At 57.6% G+C, this 17,548-nt stretch overlaps 5 protein-coding genes across 6 annotated transcripts; all 5 read left to right on the forward strand.

Annotated features, from left to right (window-relative positions):
* Window positions 1-511: 511 nt before the first annotated feature.
* Window positions 512-2,855, forward strand: ABB37_09336 (hypothetical protein; the record flags this gene model as incomplete). The annotated part of the gene is made up of 1 exon (XM_015808744.1): window positions 512-2,855. The coding sequence occupies exon 1, from the start codon at window positions 804-806 to the stop codon at window positions 2,853-2,855; it is 2,052 nt and encodes a 683-aa protein (XP_015652795.1). The 5' UTR covers window positions 512-803.
* An 841-nt stretch (window positions 2,856-3,696) lies between these two features.
* ABB37_09337 (putative ATP-dependent DEAD/H RNA helicase) lies at window positions 3,697-5,427 on the forward strand (the record flags this gene model as incomplete). Of its 2 annotated transcripts, none has more annotated exons than XM_015808745.1 (1): window positions 3,697-5,427. In XM_015808745.1, the coding sequence occupies exon 1, from the start codon at window positions 3,850-3,852 to the stop codon at window positions 5,425-5,427; it is 1,578 nt and encodes a 525-aa protein (XP_015652796.1). In that variant the 5' UTR covers window positions 3,697-3,849. The 2 variants fall into 2 exon arrangements, with proteins under 2 accessions (XP_015652796.1, XP_015652797.1); XM_015808746.1 differs by having other exon boundaries at window positions 3,706-5,427.
* A 985-nt stretch (window positions 5,428-6,412) lies between these two features.
* ABB37_09338 (hypothetical protein) lies at window positions 6,413-7,207 on the forward strand (the record flags this gene model as incomplete). The annotated part of the gene is made up of 1 exon (XM_015808747.1): window positions 6,413-7,207. One exon carries the CDS (start codon window positions 6,413-6,415, stop codon window positions 7,205-7,207), a length of 795 nt encoding a protein of 264 aa, XP_015652798.1.
* Window positions 7,208-10,738: 3,531 nt separating this feature from the next.
* On the forward strand, window positions 10,739-12,949 carry ABB37_09339 (hypothetical protein; the record flags this gene model as incomplete). The annotated part of the gene is made up of 1 exon (XM_015808748.1): window positions 10,739-12,949. Exon 1 carries the CDS (start codon window positions 11,042-11,044, stop codon window positions 12,947-12,949), a length of 1,908 nt encoding a protein of 635 aa, XP_015652799.1. The 5' UTR covers window positions 10,739-11,041.
* A 753-nt stretch (window positions 12,950-13,702) lies between these two features.
* Window positions 13,703-16,459, forward strand: ABB37_09340 (hypothetical protein; the record flags this gene model as incomplete). The annotated part of the gene is made up of 1 exon (XM_015808749.1): window positions 13,703-16,459. The coding sequence occupies exon 1, from the start codon at window positions 14,123-14,125 to the stop codon at window positions 16,457-16,459; it is 2,337 nt and encodes a 778-aa protein (XP_015652800.1). The 5' UTR covers window positions 13,703-14,122.
* Between the last annotated feature and the right edge of the window lie 1,089 nt (window positions 16,460-17,548).

Raw genomic sequence — 17,548 nt, forward strand, 5'->3', positions numbered from 1 at the left:
TACGCGTTGTCTCTTGCACGGCTGCGGCTCCGTGCTACTAAGGGTCGATGACGACCCTTGAAAAAACCCCAAAACACGCCACTGCTTTTATTGTTTGTAGTTGTTGTCTCGCCGCTTTCACTGTTTCCACCGGGGCAACGTATATTTCTTCTGCGCTTTGCATGGCTTTATTATTACTATTAGTATCTATTGACGACTCACGGTACAACGAGGCTCAATGCAACGGATATGAACGCTCGATGGGCGCCTCAAGGGCGAACGCTTGTATTTTTTGTGTTTCACGGCCGGGGACGGCAACGCGCGCGTCAATCACGCCGCTCCCTCCTGTTCCCCCCCGCGCGCGATCCCCCTCCCCCCTCCCACCCTTGGCCCGTTGAAACGCGAAGTGCTGTTTTATGGACCCAACTCCGTCTCCTTCTCACCTCTCTGGGATTCTCACACACCACACACGCACACTCTCCTCCCTCCTCCCTCCCTTCTTTTCTGGTCTCACCCCGACTCGAACCGCAACAGTTTGTGTGTGTGCGGCAGCTTCATCGAACGTGCTGCTCCTCCACCTGTGTGCCTGTGCGTCCGCGTGTGCCGCACGAAGCTTGCTTTATTCTTCCCCCCCCCCTCTGCTGTGCCTTTCGCCGTAGCCGTTGCAGCTGTGCACACTTCTGGTTCTGCTGCTACTGCCGTTGTTGCTGAGGAGTTGCACGTCGGTTTTGCCTTATTCTCTGCGCCCACCTTTTGCGTCAGAGCGAAAAACGCGAGACCCTCTTTGGAGTCTTTATTTATCCCCCCTCGTTTGTTTGTGAGTCATGTCGATGCAACTGTTTAGCTTCGGGCACCCCTGCGAGCACCAGCTCCATCGTGCCTGCATAGGAGGGTCGAACTGCCCTCTCAACGGCTACCCCGACACGTGGTGCTGCAGCTTCATTAAGGGCAAGATTAACTTCAAGCGCGATCGGCCGTGCGAGGGTCCGCGATGCCACTGGGACTTCGTGCATCCCTCGCAGAGCCAGTTTGATGAGGTAACGCAAGTGCTGGAGCAGAGTCGCCCCATCGCGGCAAAGCTGGATGAAGCAAAGGACACGGATCTGCTGTCATTTCAGATCAACAACCCCCACATTATAGACACGGTGCAGTGTGCACTGCACATGATGCGGTACCCGCCTAGCACGTGTGCGCGCAGGGTGGGACAGCTGCTCGCCTACGCCGCCGTGCTCGCCGGGGATCAGGATGTTTTTGTGCAGCTGCTCAAGACGATGAAGAAGCCCGTCGATGGGTACATCTTAGGCGCCTACGCGTACTTGACGCAAACCAAAGCCGGCGGCGGCAGCGCCGGTGGCGGAGATAAGGGGGGCGCGAATCAGAAAGGGAACAAGAAGCAATCGAAGAAGAAGGACGGCAAGGACGACATCACCGCTACCCTAGCGAACACCATGGTGGAGTTGATGAACGCGGCGCTGAGCCTCGGCGGGCAGCTCGTCGACCGCGAAGATCAGCACGTCTTGCAGGCCATGCTGATCAAGGCGCTCTCCACCTACCCGAAGGGCGACAAGCGGCATCAGGAGATGCTGGAGAAGGCCATCGCGAAGTTCGGCCACCGAAAGCTGGACGATGAGGAGGAGGCGGCAGCGAAGCGGGAGGCGGCCCGGCGCGAGGCAGCCGCAGCGGCCGCGGCAGCACCACTCGCTCCGGACTTCACGAACACCACCTGCCTCTCCGGCGCCACCTCGACAGCGACGAACACGGTGACGAACGCAAACAGGGGCGAGGCATCGGGTGCCCCCGCCGCAGCCCAGGAACCGCCCGCGGCGGCGGCAGCAGCAGCAGCGACCACCACGGCGCCTCCGATGCAGTCCACCACCCCAACCGCCATTGCCATCACCGCGGCCACCACCGCTCCAGCTCCGACGAACTCCTCGGAGACTGCGACCACGTCGGCGAAGGAGTACGCCAATGCTGCTGCTGCTGCGGTGACAACGCCGACTACGGCATCCACCGAGGCAGACGCCAAAGCGCTGCCGCCGCCTGCGCCTGCGCCGTCGTTGTCGTCTGCGGAGCGGCGAACACCGCGCGAGACACGCGAGGAGGCGACGGCCGGGGCCACGCCCAAGACCGCCTTCTCCTCCGCCCCCGGCACGCCTGCCACGGCGGCCGTGGTGATCGCCAGCACAAATCTCTTCAACGCACCGCCGCTCTTTAGCACCTCGGCGAACACCCTGCCCTCTCCTCAGCAGACGTTGACGCAGATCTCGCCCTTGGCTACCATCTCCACAAATGCTGCTGCGGCTCCCGCCTCCGCAGTCGCCGCTGTTCGTCCGCCATCGCAGCCCGTCGCCATATCGACCGCTGCGAACACCGCCGTCTTCCTTGCTGTGCCGCCTGGCGCGCAGCCGCCGCCACTTCAGCAGCAGCAGCAGCAGCCGTGCCCGTCCCACATACAAGCGCCTGCTGCGACCGGCCCGATCATCGGCATCAGCAAGATTTTCCCGACCCTCCGCAAGTACGCCAGTCGGTTCGACAGGCTCAGTTTGTGGACGTTTCCCCCCACCGATAGCACAGCACCAGATCAGTACCTGTGCGGTGGCCAGCTCTCTGTGAAGTCGCACCTGTGGGGCCCCACCCCACTGGGCGAGGCGGCGCCGCAGCTTCCCATGGACGGCGTGACGCAGAGACTCGCAAAGTACATCGCAGAAACGCGGAGGGACGAATCAGAGGCGGCGGCGCGAGTGGCAGAACACGCCAGCCTGCCTGTGGTGTCCGCAGGGGATGCCGGTAGGAACACGTTCACCCGTTTCGACAGTGACGACTCGTACGCGTTTTATAAATACTCGGATGATGAGGATTCCGACGATGATTGGTAGGCGTACACGGGAAGGGATGGTGCGGCTTCAATGCGACGTTGCCCTGTGGGGAATCGAAGGCGGATGGCAGCGGGAGTGACACTGCGGATGCTTCCTTCCTTCCTCTCCCGCTCTTCCTTTTCACCCTCCGTTCTGAAATCCTTAACTCCATTTGCTCTTCCTTCCTTTATAATTGTTTCCACCCCCTCGCTATTCTTTGCAGGCGTGTGGGGGAGGCTTGGTGCGTTGTGTGTGTCCGTTGGCGAGTCGGCGCACTTTCATAACGGATGAGAAGCAACCCGAAGAAGTACGTTGAATTTCATGGCTTTCTCTCTCATTGCTGTCCCCGCGTTGCTTTTGTTTTTTGATATTCTTGTTTCTGGTTGTGTGAGTGTCGATGTGTGCATGCGTTTGTGTGTCGGAAGGTGGAGGAGCAGAGGGCGGCTCGGCGCGTAGCGCCTTTCTCGGCTTACTTCTCCTGTGTTTGGGTCGCGGAGCTGTGTCCCTTCTTTTACTATTATTTGATGGTGGAGGAGGCGCGACGCCTGTAAGAAGCAAACAAGCAAATAAACGAAAAAAAGAAAAGGAAACTGGCGGTGCGCAACACTGATGATGCACGTGCCGAGACGCGAGTGCTCCACGAGGTACTCGTGCCTCGAAAACGAAGCGGTGCTGCCTGCAGGGTAGCCAGCGTCGCAGCTTCTTTTGCTTTTCCTTCTGTGTGTGTGTTGCGGCCGCATCGTGCGCGATGTTCTTCTCCCTCCATGGTGTCGGTTTCTTCTGCGCTTCTGCTCTTTCTATTCCTTTTCCGCCTCACCTCTCTCGCTTTCACGACCCCTGCACGGCTGCACTCCGCAACGTGAGCATCGACAGAGTTTGCGACAAACGTGCTTCAGTACTCGATCAAGTGTACCTCTCATTTCTCTTTTCCCTTTGCTGCGCGCACCGACTACCTTTTCGTTTCTCTTAATCCACATCCCCGCTCTTTCACGTAAGCAAGTCGAGGAGAGCAAAAATGTCTGACTACGGTGGCGGATACCGACGTGGGGGGTACGACAGGGGCTACGGCGGCGGTCGCGGTCGTGGTGGCGGCGGCTACGGCGGTGGCAGCCGCGGTGGCTACGGGGACCGCGGGTACAACGATCACTACGGCCACGGCGGCCTCGGCGCCAATCTCCACCGCGTCGACTGGGAGGCGGTGCAGAAGGTGGCGACGCAGTGGAACTTCTACAAGCCGCAGAAGCCGCGCAGCGAGGAGGAGATCGCGCAGTGGCTGCGGGAGAACAGCATCACCATCTACGGCGATCGCGTGCCGCAGCCCATGCTGGAGTTCTCCGACTTGGTGGCCCCGGACGCGATCCATCAAGGCTTCGCCGATGCGGGCTTTGTGTCGCCGACGGCCATTCAGTCCGTGGCGTGGCCGATCCTGCTGAACTCGCGCGATATCGTCGGCGTGGCGAAGACGGGATCGGGTAAGACGATGGCCTTCATGATTCCCGCGGCGCTGCACATCATGGCCCAGCCACCGCTGCAGCCTGGCGATGGCCCCATTGCCCTCGTCCTCGCCCCGACCCGCGAGCTGGCGGTGCAGATCGAAACGGAAACACGCAAGGCCCTCAGCCGTGTGCCGAACATCCTGACGACGTGCGTGTACGGTGGGGCGATGAAGGGGCCGCAGCAGCGAGCCTTGCGTGCCGGCGTGCACGTCGTGATCGCCACCCCCGGCCGTCTGATCGACCTGCTGGAGACGAACTGCACGAACCTTCTGCGTGTCACCTACCTGGTGCTGGATGAGGCGGACCGCATGCTGGACATGGGCTTCGAGGACCAAATCCGCAAGATTTGCTCGCAGATCCGCACCGACCGGCAGACGCTCATGTTCTCGGCGACGTGGCCGCGCGAGATTCGGAATCTGGCAGCGAGCTTCCAGAAGGATTTCGTCCGCGTGCATATCGGCTCCGAGGAGCTCGTGGCGAACGCGGATGTCCACCAGCACGTCCTGGTCGTCGAGGGCTACCACAAGGAGGAAAAGTTGGAGGAGATTCTGCGCCAGGTGGGACCGCAGCGGGTGCTGATTTTTGTGAAGACAAAGAAGTCCGCCGACATCCTGCAGGACCGTCTTGGCCGCGCGCTGCGCCAGACCGTGTTGGCGATTCACGGCGACAAGTTGCAGTCCAGCCGCGACTACGTCTTAGACCGCTTCCGTAAAGATAACCATGCCATTCTCGTGGCGACCGATGTGGCTGCTCGTGGTCTCGACATCAAGGACCTGGATGTGGTCGTGAACTACGATATGCCCCTTAATATTGAAGATTACGTGCACCGTATTGGTATGTTGAACTGGTTTCCATCGAGCCTCCTCCCTTCCGCTGCTCTTCTTTTTTCCTCCGCTGCTTTTCTTCTTTGTACTACCGTTTTTGTCTTTTCCGGCCAATTTCTCCCCTCCTGTGCTCCGCCCCTCCTCCTCCCCCCCCCTTTCCTTCAGCCGTGTGCTGTTACTCTCCTTGTACGCGTTTTGGCGTTGTCGTGGACGGACGGCGATCGACGCCACCGCGAAAGAGGAGGAAGGGGGGAGGGGACTGGCAAGAGATGACGGGGCGTGCGGAGAGAGAGAGAAGAGAAAGGCAAGGACAAACGGAGGTTCGAGCGAAGCTGAGATCAACAGCGGGGGAAAGAAAGGCAGCGGGAAAAAACACGGCTCACATTTTTCTGCCTCTTCTCATCTTTTTCTCTTTACTACAAAAGAAAAAGATGCGGTGAACAAAAATGCTTTGCTTTTCAACTTGCAGTTTAATAACCCTTAATCCCCCCTCCCCCCTTTGATGATAAGCCATGCGTGTTTGCATGTCTGTGCTTGTCTCTCCCCCCTCTCTCTCTGTGTGTGTGTGTTGGTTGCGTATCGTGTTGTTGTAGCTGGAAATTTTTTGTTTTTACTACGGAATCGTTTCTCAAGTAACCCTTCTACCCCCCCCCCCCCACTAACCCCCCCTCTCTCTCCCCCCCACGTTAACTCCCCTCCCCTCTTGCGCTTAGTGCTAAGTGAAGACGTGGAATGTCTACTTCGAAGGCGTGTTTGTTGTCTCCAACCCCCCTTCGTGGAGCGCACTTTGCCCGATATCTTGTCTGTGAAGAGTCTTCACTGTCCTTTCCCTTTGTCTTCTCTACGAGCGTCTCTGCCTCAGGGGTGAAGCGGCAGCGGTCGCAGACGCGTCAAAGAGCGTCCTCACGTATGGAGTCGCTACTGAGACGAGCTGACCTGGGCGCGTAAGTTATCTATGCAGCTTTTCATTTTCATTGAAGGAGGTGAAAAGGAAGAGTTAGAGTATCTCTCACTCCAACCTGTATTGTGGTTGTTTGCTTGTTTTTGTTCTCTCGTATGTGTGTGTGTGTGTGTGTGTGTGTGCCACATGGACGTGCTCCTTCCCACATCTTCACACTTCTGGAAGGACCGCTGCTGCACGTGCTGGAGACACGCTCTCATCCCATTGACATCGTACGGCGACCAGAATCGGTGAAGCCCCGGAGGGGTGGGTGATGGGTGGGCGGTGGGCAAAGGAGTAGAGGAAAAGGCGTACGAAATGCACTGGCTGATGCTAGGGAGGAAAACAAAGCAGACGCGAACAGCGGTGACAAGGAGAGCACGTCGGGGACTTCGCTCTGCGAGGAGTCGAGGAAAGCCGCTGTTACCTTTTCTGATCGCTCTTCCGTTTCACCTTTGTTCTTCTTCAGCCTCCGCCCCTCCGCCTCTTCGCCCTCCCTTTCTTTTCTTGCTCCTGCTGTGTGGGCAACGGAAGGATGCACGCCGCTGCGCTGTGTTTCACCGCCCTGTCGCTGCGATGTGGAGGCGGAAAGACGAAAAGAGAAGAGTCTCTCTGTTTCTCTCGAGAGCAGATATCTGGCGAAAGGAATTATGTCTCTCTCCCCCCCGCCTCCCGACGTCCGCATACACCGTCTGGAGCACCGCCGCCTCTTTTTGGGTAGCCTTTTCTGCCCTTCACTTGTGTCTGCCGGTTAAACTTTCTTCCTCGATCAGCTTGCGTGCTTCGGTGTGCTCTAACGGAAACTGGAGAACGTGCCGGTATTGGTTTTCAATCCTTCTGGTTTTTGCGACGTACGCATCGAAGCTGCATCTCGGCCTTTCGTGTTGGTGCCTGCGCTGTTTTTTTTTTGTTCTCTCCATGCCGTGCCACCGCACACGAAGGAAGCTCCTCTTTTCTTCCTTTTCGTGGTCGTGTCGAAGGAGGCACAAGCGGCAATGTGGCCCACCGTATGGAGAGAGGAAGGAAAGGCGAAGCGGTGGAGCGCAGGCAACGGCACTGTATAGGCGGGTACAACAATGCGCATGGGTGCGTGTGAGAGGAGGAGGAGAGTGAGAGGCACACACACGTACCCGTACGCATAGGGCGACATGCACGCACACGCGCCTATCGTACTTACCAGATGAGCACCTCCACTCACGAGCTGACACACGCGCCTTTGGAAAGAAACAAAGAGAGGATGAGAGAGACACAAACACATACACACGCACACATGTACACGCACATGCAGACGCAGACGTTTGGTGCCTTCACCTGCGCGTTCCGTGCAGGCACGCCGCTGCATTTTCTTTACTGCTGCAATTGCACGCCTCCGAAAACAACGCCACATGAAGCTGGCGAAAAAGCAGGCGTGCATCAGCGGCGAAGTCGTCGAACCTACGCACGCCACACCAGAAAGAGGCGCACCGGGCGACAAGAACGGACAGCGACACACTCACCACAAGCAAACCAACTCCTTACTTTCCTAGAGATATAAATTCAGTCTCCTCCTGCTGGGGCGAGCTAGAGAATCCATTTTTTCTTTTGAAACATCTTCATCATTACCAGTTCAGCATCAACAACACTGTGCGTTCTTTTTGTTTTTTCCCCCTTTTTTTAATGCTAATTTTAACTTAACGAGGTTTTCCACACGATCACCTTCTCCAACTCTCCCCCCAAAACACCACCTTCACTTTTTCGTTCCTCCTCTTCCTCCTCTCTCCGTCTCGCTTTGGTTCGTATTCGCTGCCTGTCGTGTGCCGCATTGAATACTTCTTTTTAAATTTCCTTCTCTCCCGTGTACACCATTTGTTGCTGATTTGCGTTATTCGCCAACAACAACAACATGATGCCGCTCTCTCTCATTCGTTCGCATCCATCAACCGACGCAACGCGCATGTGTGTTGATGCTTGCTCGATCTAATGAGTCTTTGTTGTTCTCTCCTCTGCTTCCCCTCTTCTCTCTTTTTTTCCTTTTCTGGTTTCACACCGGGAAACTTGCATTTCCGCTGCCGTCTCGCTCTGCTCCGCACCGGTGCGCATCGAACAATGTGCCGTGTATACGCATGTACGAATGTGTATGTGTGTGTATGTGCGTCTCGACCTCTCTCTCTTTGTCTCTCTGTGCGTGTGCGTGTGCGTGTGTTGCTCTCACTCGCACGCCAACGCTCATCCTCTCCCCTTTCTCTGGTTGTTTGTGGTGGTCGTGCCGTTGCGCTGCTGCCTCCTCTCCTCTTGCTCTTCTCCTTTTTCGTTCTCGTCCACCACACGCGGACACACACGACACGCATTCACGCGTTGATTGCCGATCTCTCGGCCTCTCTGCGCGCGTGTGTATGCTCTGGTTTAACTGCACTGTGAAATAACAATAATAATAATATATGACAACTCCTGTTCTCTCAATACAGGTCGTACGGGACGTGCTGGCAAGTCCGGCGACTCCTACTCATTCGTCTCCTCCGCGGACAACGCGAAGACACTGCGCGATCTCATTGACCTGCTCCTCCGCGCTGGTCAGGTGGTGCCACCCGAGCTGTACGCCGTCAGCCAGTACGCCCGCAACGACAACTTCCGCGGCGGTCGCGGTGGTGGTGGTCGCGGCTTTCGTGGCGGGCGTGGCTACGGTGGACGTGGCGGTCGTGGTTATGGTGGCCGTGGTGGCAGCCCGTACTTCAGCCGCGGCGGGGGTTATGCAGGTGCCGATGCTGGTGCGCCGCCGGGTCCTCCTCACGAGGGCTTCAACCCCTACTAAAGCAGCAAGCATCGAACCAAGTTTGATTAATTAACATAATACATGCGTGGATGCTTCCGTTTATTTCCTTTCGCATTTTTCTGAAAGATTCTCTTTTCTTTCTCGTTGCCCCGTTAGTGTGGAACGACTGCCTTCATTCTCGGACTGCGCTTCATGAGGACGAGCGCACAGCGAAGCACACGAAGAAGGTGACGGAAAGGTGTGGAGGTCACGGCAACGTCTGGCCAGTGTCTGTGAGCATCGTTCTTCTGCTGTTCGTCTGCACTCCCCCTTTGAGCCTGTGTGTGTGTGTGTGTGTGTCGCTTTTGTTGGTTGCGGATAGCTTGAAAAGAGAAGAAAGCCGAAGAACGCATTCTCTTCTCCTTGTCTTCTTCCGGACGAATGTGTGTTTTGAAGTTCAACTCGCCGCATCGGCGGACGAGGTGTAAAGGATGGAATAATATGTCTCGGTAATAAGCAGTCGATGCACGGCCTGCAAAGGCCCTCCTTCTACTCCTTCGCGGCCCTCTATTGGTTATTAAAAGAAAAGAACAGAGACGCTTCTCGTCGTTGTGATGAGGTGCATGATGAAGCGAGAATATATTGGTGAGTGTGGCTCAGGCACGTGGTTCGACGCGTGTGTACCACCCATCCAGCCACGTCAGGGAAGGCGAGCACGGCCTGGTATCACGGGAGAGGACTTGGGAAGACGGGGTAGTCGGATGAACGCGTTGAACTCTCTCTCTCTCTGTAAGGAATGAGGAAAGAAAAACCCTCTTAAAACCTGTCGCGGGTAAGCGCTATACACGCGTATAACATTGTGTTTCGATCTTTCTTCTTTAAAGGTTAGACTGTCTTCTTGTAGTTTGCTACTGTTTCTTTTTTTTTCTAAAGTATTATCTTTGCGTACTCCGTATGTTTGCTCCACAGACGCCCCTCTTTCTTGTTTCGAAGCCGCCGAGGCGATGTACCCTCTCCCTCCTTGAAGGAAGACAGAACTGCAGCGTGCTTGTTGAATGCAAGAAAGGGAGGGAGCGTCTCTCGTCGTCGATCTGCGCGCGGCACAACGGACAATAAAAAGGGACAAAAGGAAAAGGCCCGACTTCACGCGGGAGCATCTATATCTATATATCTATCTATCTATCTATCTATCTATCTATCTATCTATATATATATATATAATACTTCAAAGAAAAGTGACAGAGAAAGAAGGTATGTATTGTACGCGTGATCTGAACTGCAGAGTGGACGGTGCGTGTTTGTAATAGTGGCTGTGCTAATGGACGAAACCGGCAAACATGAAGAATAAAAGGACGATACTGTGACTCAGGGGAAAACGAAAACTGAAAGAACCGAGGGAAAGAATGAAAGAAAAAACCTCAGCGGCGTGTGAAGGAGCGCACGGGTGATGTGTGGTCCGTGTAGGCTCCCCTTCGCCCAGCGCCTTCTCTCTCCGCCCCGATCTTCTTCTTTTCTTCCATTCACCCATGCGTACACCGCACCCCCCCCCTCCCTCCCACCACCAGACCGCGATGGTTTATACGTGTGCTGCACACGCGTGGTAGGAGTCGCTTTCATTGCTTTTCATTCAGCAGCTGAGTATCGTCTGCTGGGGGATGCACGCGCTGTCGTCGTGACACCTGCGGCAACGCGACATCGACTGTGAGTGATCAACGGAGTAGAGACGCGTGAAGAGTTGCTGGTGTACGACTGAAAAGTTGGATTTCAGACGTTAGCAGCCGCAGGCAACTCCTTTTTCTTTGAGCTGAACTCACGCCTTTCATTCCGAGATGCTGCTGTGTGAAGGACCCCTTTTTAAGAAGCCCCTCCTTCTAACCCCCCTCTGTCTTCTATGTACTCCATGCCTTTATCACGACAGTACATTTAACGTCCACGTGTGTGTTGTTGCGTACCCCGACACGACGGAGCGGCATTAAAGCCATCACACCTCACCAAGTCAGCGGCGACGCGCACACAGCGGTTGATTATTATTATTATTGGTGCTGCCCCACCGGACGCAACATGCCCGTTCGAAGGCCTTTTTTCCCTCTTGTATTCTTTGTGCATACGCGCGCCTAACGGAGACGTGACAGGTAAGCATATTTATCTATGTCGCCAGAGAGCAGAACTGTGAAGAAGAGCAACAGCAGCACACGGAGAACATCCTTCTCCTGACACACATGCCGCCCGGGCTTCCAGGCGTTGACGTGAAGTTCCTCGCCAACGTGGTGGGTTGCCTCAGCGAGCGGCGTCTACATGCGTACTGCCCGGGAACCCGTCGCTCTGCCGCCGCACTCGTCCTGCGCTTCGACGAGGCGACGCAGCACACTTTGCGCGCGGCGGTTTCTTCCTTCCGCGCCGCGTCGCGACGGCAGACCCGCAAGGAGGGCTCGCATGGGGACTGGTCCGCATCGTCCTTGGCATCCACGACAGCTACAAATAGCGGAGGAAACGCACGTCTTGACCCGGTGGAGTTCCTTCGGTACCTGCAAGACCACCACCGCTACGTCGACCCCGACGCGCCCTCCACCCTGCAACTCCTCTTCCTGAAGCGGGCGGACGTGGAGGCGAGTCGGTGGAGTGGGCGGGTGGCCTTCCCGGGCGGCCGCCGCGACCCCGACGATGCCGACGACTTCCAGACGGTCTGCCGCGCGACCCACGACGAACTCGGGCTGCCGCTGCAGTACACGGAAGAGTTTCTGTGCCTTGGCCGACTGCCCGACTACGCCCTGTACAGCCGTGTGGTGCGTAGCGCCGGTGTGGTGCAGGCACGCTTTGTGTTCCTCCATGTAGGGGCGATGACCCCGACGGTGCACATCGCCACGCACGAGGTGGCGAGTGTGCGGTGGATGCCGCTGCATCGCCTGACAGCAGCTCACATGGAGCACGGCTGCGTGGTGCACCCGCTCCAGAGTTTTTTGCGCCCACAAGACGCGGATTATCGGCTGCTGCTGACGGAGGTGTTTCCGAACACGTATCTTACCTTCCCGAGTGTCTCGCTGCCTCGCGTGGAGGGGGAAGAGTGCGGCGACGTGCACGCAGAAGACGGCCGCGATGATGGTGCGTCGTGGTCTTCGCGGACGTGGCGTGTGTGGGGGCTGACGCTGCGCTCCGCGAATGAGCTGCTTGCCCTGGACAAGCGGCAGCCCTTCGACTGGCCGCTGGTGGAGTCGAACAGTCGCGTGCTACGGTACTGCGTTTTGCATCCTTTCCACGGGTACTACGAGCTGCTGTATCAGCTGTACTACGGCCGAGCGTGGCTGCGCGCTCGGGTCCGACAGTGTCTTCCTCGGAGCTCCGTTCCTGCAACGATCAACGGCCGCGACGTCATGGAGAGCGACCGACGTGTGCTGCACGGCGCTGCGATGGAGCTTCGCTACGCCGTCTTGCCCGTCGCGGCGGATGCGCTGCTGTTTGCCGCGCCAGACCCGCCGGTGCTCTCGCACGTGCTGTGCGTTTTGGTGGTGGCGGCGGCGGTGACGTTCGCTTTTTACTTGGTGGCGAGTGCCTTGGCCTGCCTCTTCGCCACTGTCGGTCTGGCGTTCGGTGTGGAGGCGGCCCTCGCGCGCGAGGAGCGTAGCCGTGCGTATTACACCGTGAACGTACCCGGGCATCGCTCAACGACCGTGGCAGGGAGGTCGGAGTCCGTCAACAACGAAGGTGACGCAACGGGACTAGCGGAGGAAGACGGCAGAGAGGAAGGCGGGATGGGTGGTGGTACTGATGCGAAGATTTGTAAAACAGAGACGCAGCATGGATCCATCCAGAGGAACCTTAGCGCTGAGGACACCGCCTCTCCGTTTTTCATGCCGTTGTGGCAGCGAGAGAGTGCCTGCCCAGCACAAACGAACGGTAGGACCCCCGATGAAGTCGCCCTCGCTACCGAGCTTGGCGAAGACGAAGTCCCGCCAAGGACGCCATGCGATGCAGCAGCATCGCCAACGTCAGCCACAACGGCATCAGCAGTGGACAGCCATGCGACGAGCTCAGATGCCGACGGCGGAACAGCGCGGCAGGCATCCGGAGCAGATCGCCAGGGTCTTCATCGTGATGCAGCGTCAGCAAGTGAAGGTGGCGTCGAGGTGTGAAAGGCAGCAGCGGCGGGCTCTGTTCTTTCCCTGAAAGATACATTTGGCGCTCGTGCGGCGCGAGGAAGCGAACCTGCGGCGCAGCGTCCCGCACAGGCTGTCCCTCCATCCGCCGCGGCAGATGTGCTAGAGCCAAACGATGAAGGGGAGCTAGAGGCCGTGATGGCCCGCTATCGAAATTGTTGACGACGTGGCGAGGGACCATTCACGCCGCGCCTGCCGCGTCGTGCGCTCGCTTTGCCCTCTCCTCTTTTTCCTTTCCTTGTATCAAGCTGAGAGAGCTCTGTTTATTTTTTTCTCTTGTTGTCACAGAGGAGAAGCTGAAAGGAGCTTACAGAAGATAAGGAGAAGTTAGAAGTCGCACGTACATGAAGAAGCGTGATGTCGTGTGATCATGCCAGACACGCATGAGAAACGACGGAGGCGAGGAAGAGACGGCGTTTCCTCTGTTCCCTTCCGTGGCGCAGATGTGTCCGCCGAGACCCGATCCATGCTCGAAGATGCATTGGGATCGATTTATATAGTAAGCAAGGAAAACACACTATACAATTATTACGCTTTCGATAGTCATCGACGCTATGCAGCGTCTGCGTGCCGCGTGTAAGCTGCCCGACAGCGTTAACCCGCTGCCTTCTCTTTTCCGTGCCGCCCCTCTTCGTCAAGCACAAACGTCTCCCCCTCTCATTCGTTCCTTTATCTTTTTCCTTTTCTTCATTGTGGATGCCATTCCCCAACACGCACGGCGGCTGGGAAAGGAAAGAAAGAGAAAAGCCGCGAATTGAGGTCCTCCTAGTTGAAATAACGCTCGACGTTTAAAGGGAAGGGCAGAGGGCAAAGACCTCTCCCTATTTCTCCGCCTAACGGCAGCACCTTTTGGTGACTTCACGCATCACTCTCACCGACCTCCTCTATCTTACCGTTTTATTATTATTATTATCTTTTCCTTTCCCCTTTAAAGGCGGTGAATGAGCTGGTGGTGGCTCCGTGCCGCGTGGGGTTTTTCTTTTTTCCGTAGGCTTATTCATTGGAACGCGCTCTCTCTCTCTTTTAGTTGGTGCGTGTGTTTCCTCGCTCTCGTGTCGTGAGCACGGGACTCATTCGTTTCACTTCGTCACCTCCCCCGAGATTATATAGTTAACTACGCCTCTATTGTATGGTGTGCATGATAGCGCCATGGGTCTCTTGTTTCTCTTAGCGAACTACGCCGTGTTCTACCACGTCGGCCAGCTGCTCATGCGCCTGGTGGTGGTGCAGCCGGTAGGGGACGGCAGCGTCGTGCGTTGGTGCTTCGCGAGCACCTTCGCCCTCTCTCTTTCGCTCTTCGGTGCGGTCTTGGCGGACATGGCGCACGCCTCCTTCTTTGCCGCCTCTTCCGCCGCCGTTATGCCGCTGGGTAGCGTGCCGCCACTCCTGCAGCGCCTCCGCGGCGTCGTCGAGGTCGAGGCGGGAGAGTTCACCTTCGTGCTTCTCTGCCTCCTCGCCACGGTTCTGCTTGTCTGCCCCGGCGTGGTAGCGCTCTCCTTCGTGCGCGGTGTGTTCCGCCGCGGTGGCGGCGGCGGTGCGGGGGCACCCGCGGGGCGCTCGCGGCAGCGACGACCGACACGGCGCTCGTCGTCCATGGCAAGTGAAAAAGAACGTGGCAGCAGCGGCTTTTCGTCCGATGCGGGCCGGACGAGTCGGCTCCGCGGCTGGCGGTGCGGGTGCGGCGTACGCACTGCGCTCCTCTTCGTCGTGGTTCTTCTCCTGCTATGGGGCGGCTACCGGGCGTCGCGTACCGGGCAGCTGGGGATCCAACACGCAGGTCAGCGCGTGGTGGATGTGGGGAGGGCGGTGTACCGGCAGCTACAGACCCGCACCGCGCTGATACGGGTACCTCACGAAATCGAACGCAGCAAACCTGCGGAGAGCGACGGAGCCGCAGCGGACGGCACCGCTGGGCACTTCATTGAACCACCCAACCCACGCGAGGCCGCAGCAACGGCGGCAGCAGAGGAGGACTGGCTGTTTGGCTTTGCGACCCCCCAAGCTGCCGCGACGCCGCTGGACTTGTCAGGTGTGGTGTGCGTCGTCACGTCGCGGGTGGCGGTGGTCGGCGTGGCCTTGATCGGCCTCCTGGCGGGTTACGCCGCCATCACCTCTCCGTGCCTCTTCCTCGCCCCTTACACCAGCTATCGCGGTCGCGAGGAGGAGCTGCGGAAGGCGCAGCGCAGCTTCACGAAGAAGCTGTGCTACGTTCTGAGCAGCTGCGGCAACGCGCAGCGGCAAATCGCCGCCTTGCAGTACGGCGTGCTGCATGAGGAGTGGGTCTCGCCAGCATTTATCGGCGCAGCGTCCGCGTCCTTGGACGTGCCGCCAGCAACGTCCATTGCAGGGACACACCCGTACAACACCTATGGCGCATCCGACTCTTCGTTGGCGCTTCCTTCGCCGCCGACTCCGCAACATCATCATCAGCAGGAGCAGCATCAATTTGTCGGTGCCCCTTCTTCGGCGGCACGGTACCCCCCTCCCCCAACACAACACAGGCCCAACCCCGGCAAACTTCTCGACGCTACTCCAACCGCCGCCGCTGCTGCTGCTGCCGCCACGACCTCTTCGACGGGCGCCGTGGGTTGGCTGCAACGTACGCTGACGAGCGCCGCCACTGCCGTCACGACCGGCATCGCAGGACGTGCTCTGGACTCTCCCGCAGCTGGCGGCAGCTCGACCATGTCGCCGGCCATGTCTCGCCAACGCGCTGTCACACGAATCAAGAAGCTACGCGAGGAGGCGAAGGGTGCGCGCTTTCTCGGTCTTGCGCTCTACCTGCAGCTGAATGAGGTCGATGCGATGCTGCGGGATGCCCAGCGCGGCGGGACGTGGGTGGGCCGGTGGTACGCGGGTCTCGGCGTCGCGATGGCCTGCTACTCCGCCGTAAAGATCGCCCTCACCGGGGCGAGTCTGTGGTGGTTCAAGGCGTCAACGCAGGACCCCGTCACGCGTGCCGTGACTCTGCTCGAGGACGCGTTCATCCTGCGCCGCCGCGATCATCTGTCGAGCCCGTCGTTCTCCGTCACGGCGGTGGAGGTCAGCACACACGTCATCTTAGCCCTCGCGCTGCTCGTCAATGCGTGGATGGTGATCAGCTCCATTCGCGGCGCGCTGCTCGCGCTGTTCCACGTGACGATGTCCTTCAGCGGCTCCGCAATCAGTCGGCCGGAGACGGTCGCGGTGGGGCTGTCGATGTTGATCGGAGTGTACTTTGTGGGACAGCTGGTGCTGCTGCGCTCCTCCCTCCCTGGCTCGAGCCCGTGGCAGACAAAGGAGATAGGTGGGCCGACGGAGAGCACACGCGGAGGCGCGAACGTGCTGCTGCAGGTGCTGGGGACGTTGCCGTACTATTATTATCAGCGCCTCAATGATTGGTGCTTCCTGGTGGGGTGCCTCGGCGCCGTGATCGTGCGCCGCTTTGTGCTGCGTAACGCACTGTCACTGGTGGTGTACGCGGCAAGCGGAGGCGAGGAGCGATAGAGCGGTGGTGGGGACGCAGGTACGAAGATGCGTAAGTAATATCATTGACGCCCTCCCTTTTTTCATGTTTTACGAGCTGCCTCTTCACTCTTGTGTTGTTTTTCCTTGTCAACGGCGGTGCTTTTATGATAATTTGTTTTTATTCATCTGTCGGTGCTGTTGCTGCGGTTGGCCGCTACTTATCCGAAGCTTTCGCGGGCTCGTACGTTGTAATGGCGGACGGGAGGACGAGGGGGAGGGGCCAAAAAGCGCGTTGTCCGTTCCTCGGCGCGTTCTTCCTTGTTGATTCCCCGCTCTATCATTTCTCCCTTCCACCTCAATTTGGACTCCACTGCGATTTATTTTCGCTCGCTTCACGTCTTCTCTTATTCTTTTTTGTGCTTACGCATGTGACGCTTGGCTGTGGTCGAGAGTGGAGAGTTTGGCTTCTTTGCCACATGCATTTTTTTTTGTGTTGTTTTAATCCTCACTCGTGTGACAATGACGGACAAAGTACAAGGTAGAAAGAGAGAAGAAGGCCCGCGCATTCACGCAAGTACAAGTTGTGTGTGTGTGTGTGTGTGTGTATGTGCGTATTCTCTCTCTTACGTTCTTCTGAGGGGTGACTTCTGTGGTGCAGATTTGCGGTGCGAAACTCTTCGTCGCGCTTTTGGCTGCTTTTGCTTATTTCTCTGTTTGCGTGATTTTCCTTTTCTTAAGCATCTGGCCCTTTATGTGGATCCGTGTCACTCCTCTGCTGATCGACGCGTGGGATGAAGAAAGCAAACTGACGAACATCGCATGCGAGGCGCGCAGTGAATTGCGCATCAGCAGAGTGGTAACGAAAGAAAGTGCGAAGCGTGGCGCTCATCCATTTGCTCGCGTGCGTTGCGGCCAGCTCTTTTTGTTTGTTAAGTATGTTTTGTTTTCTGGCCGAGCTCTTCGCGCGTTTGCGATTTTTTCCCTCTTCGGAGTTTTCATTGACTTATTTATTATGTTTCTTTATCAGCCGTGATTTCATTTAGGTGCTGAGCTCGCGCGCGCGTGAGAGATTGTAGATTTCCTTCATCCTTCTTCTTTTCTTTTCTCTGAGGATCGCTGACCTTTTCG

The sequence above is a fragment of the Leptomonas pyrrhocoris genome (assembly GCF_001293395.1).
Source record: "Leptomonas pyrrhocoris isolate H10 chromosome Unknown, whole genome shotgun sequence".
NCBI lineage: Eukaryota > Euglenozoa > Kinetoplastea > Trypanosomatida > Trypanosomatidae > Leptomonas > Leptomonas pyrrhocoris.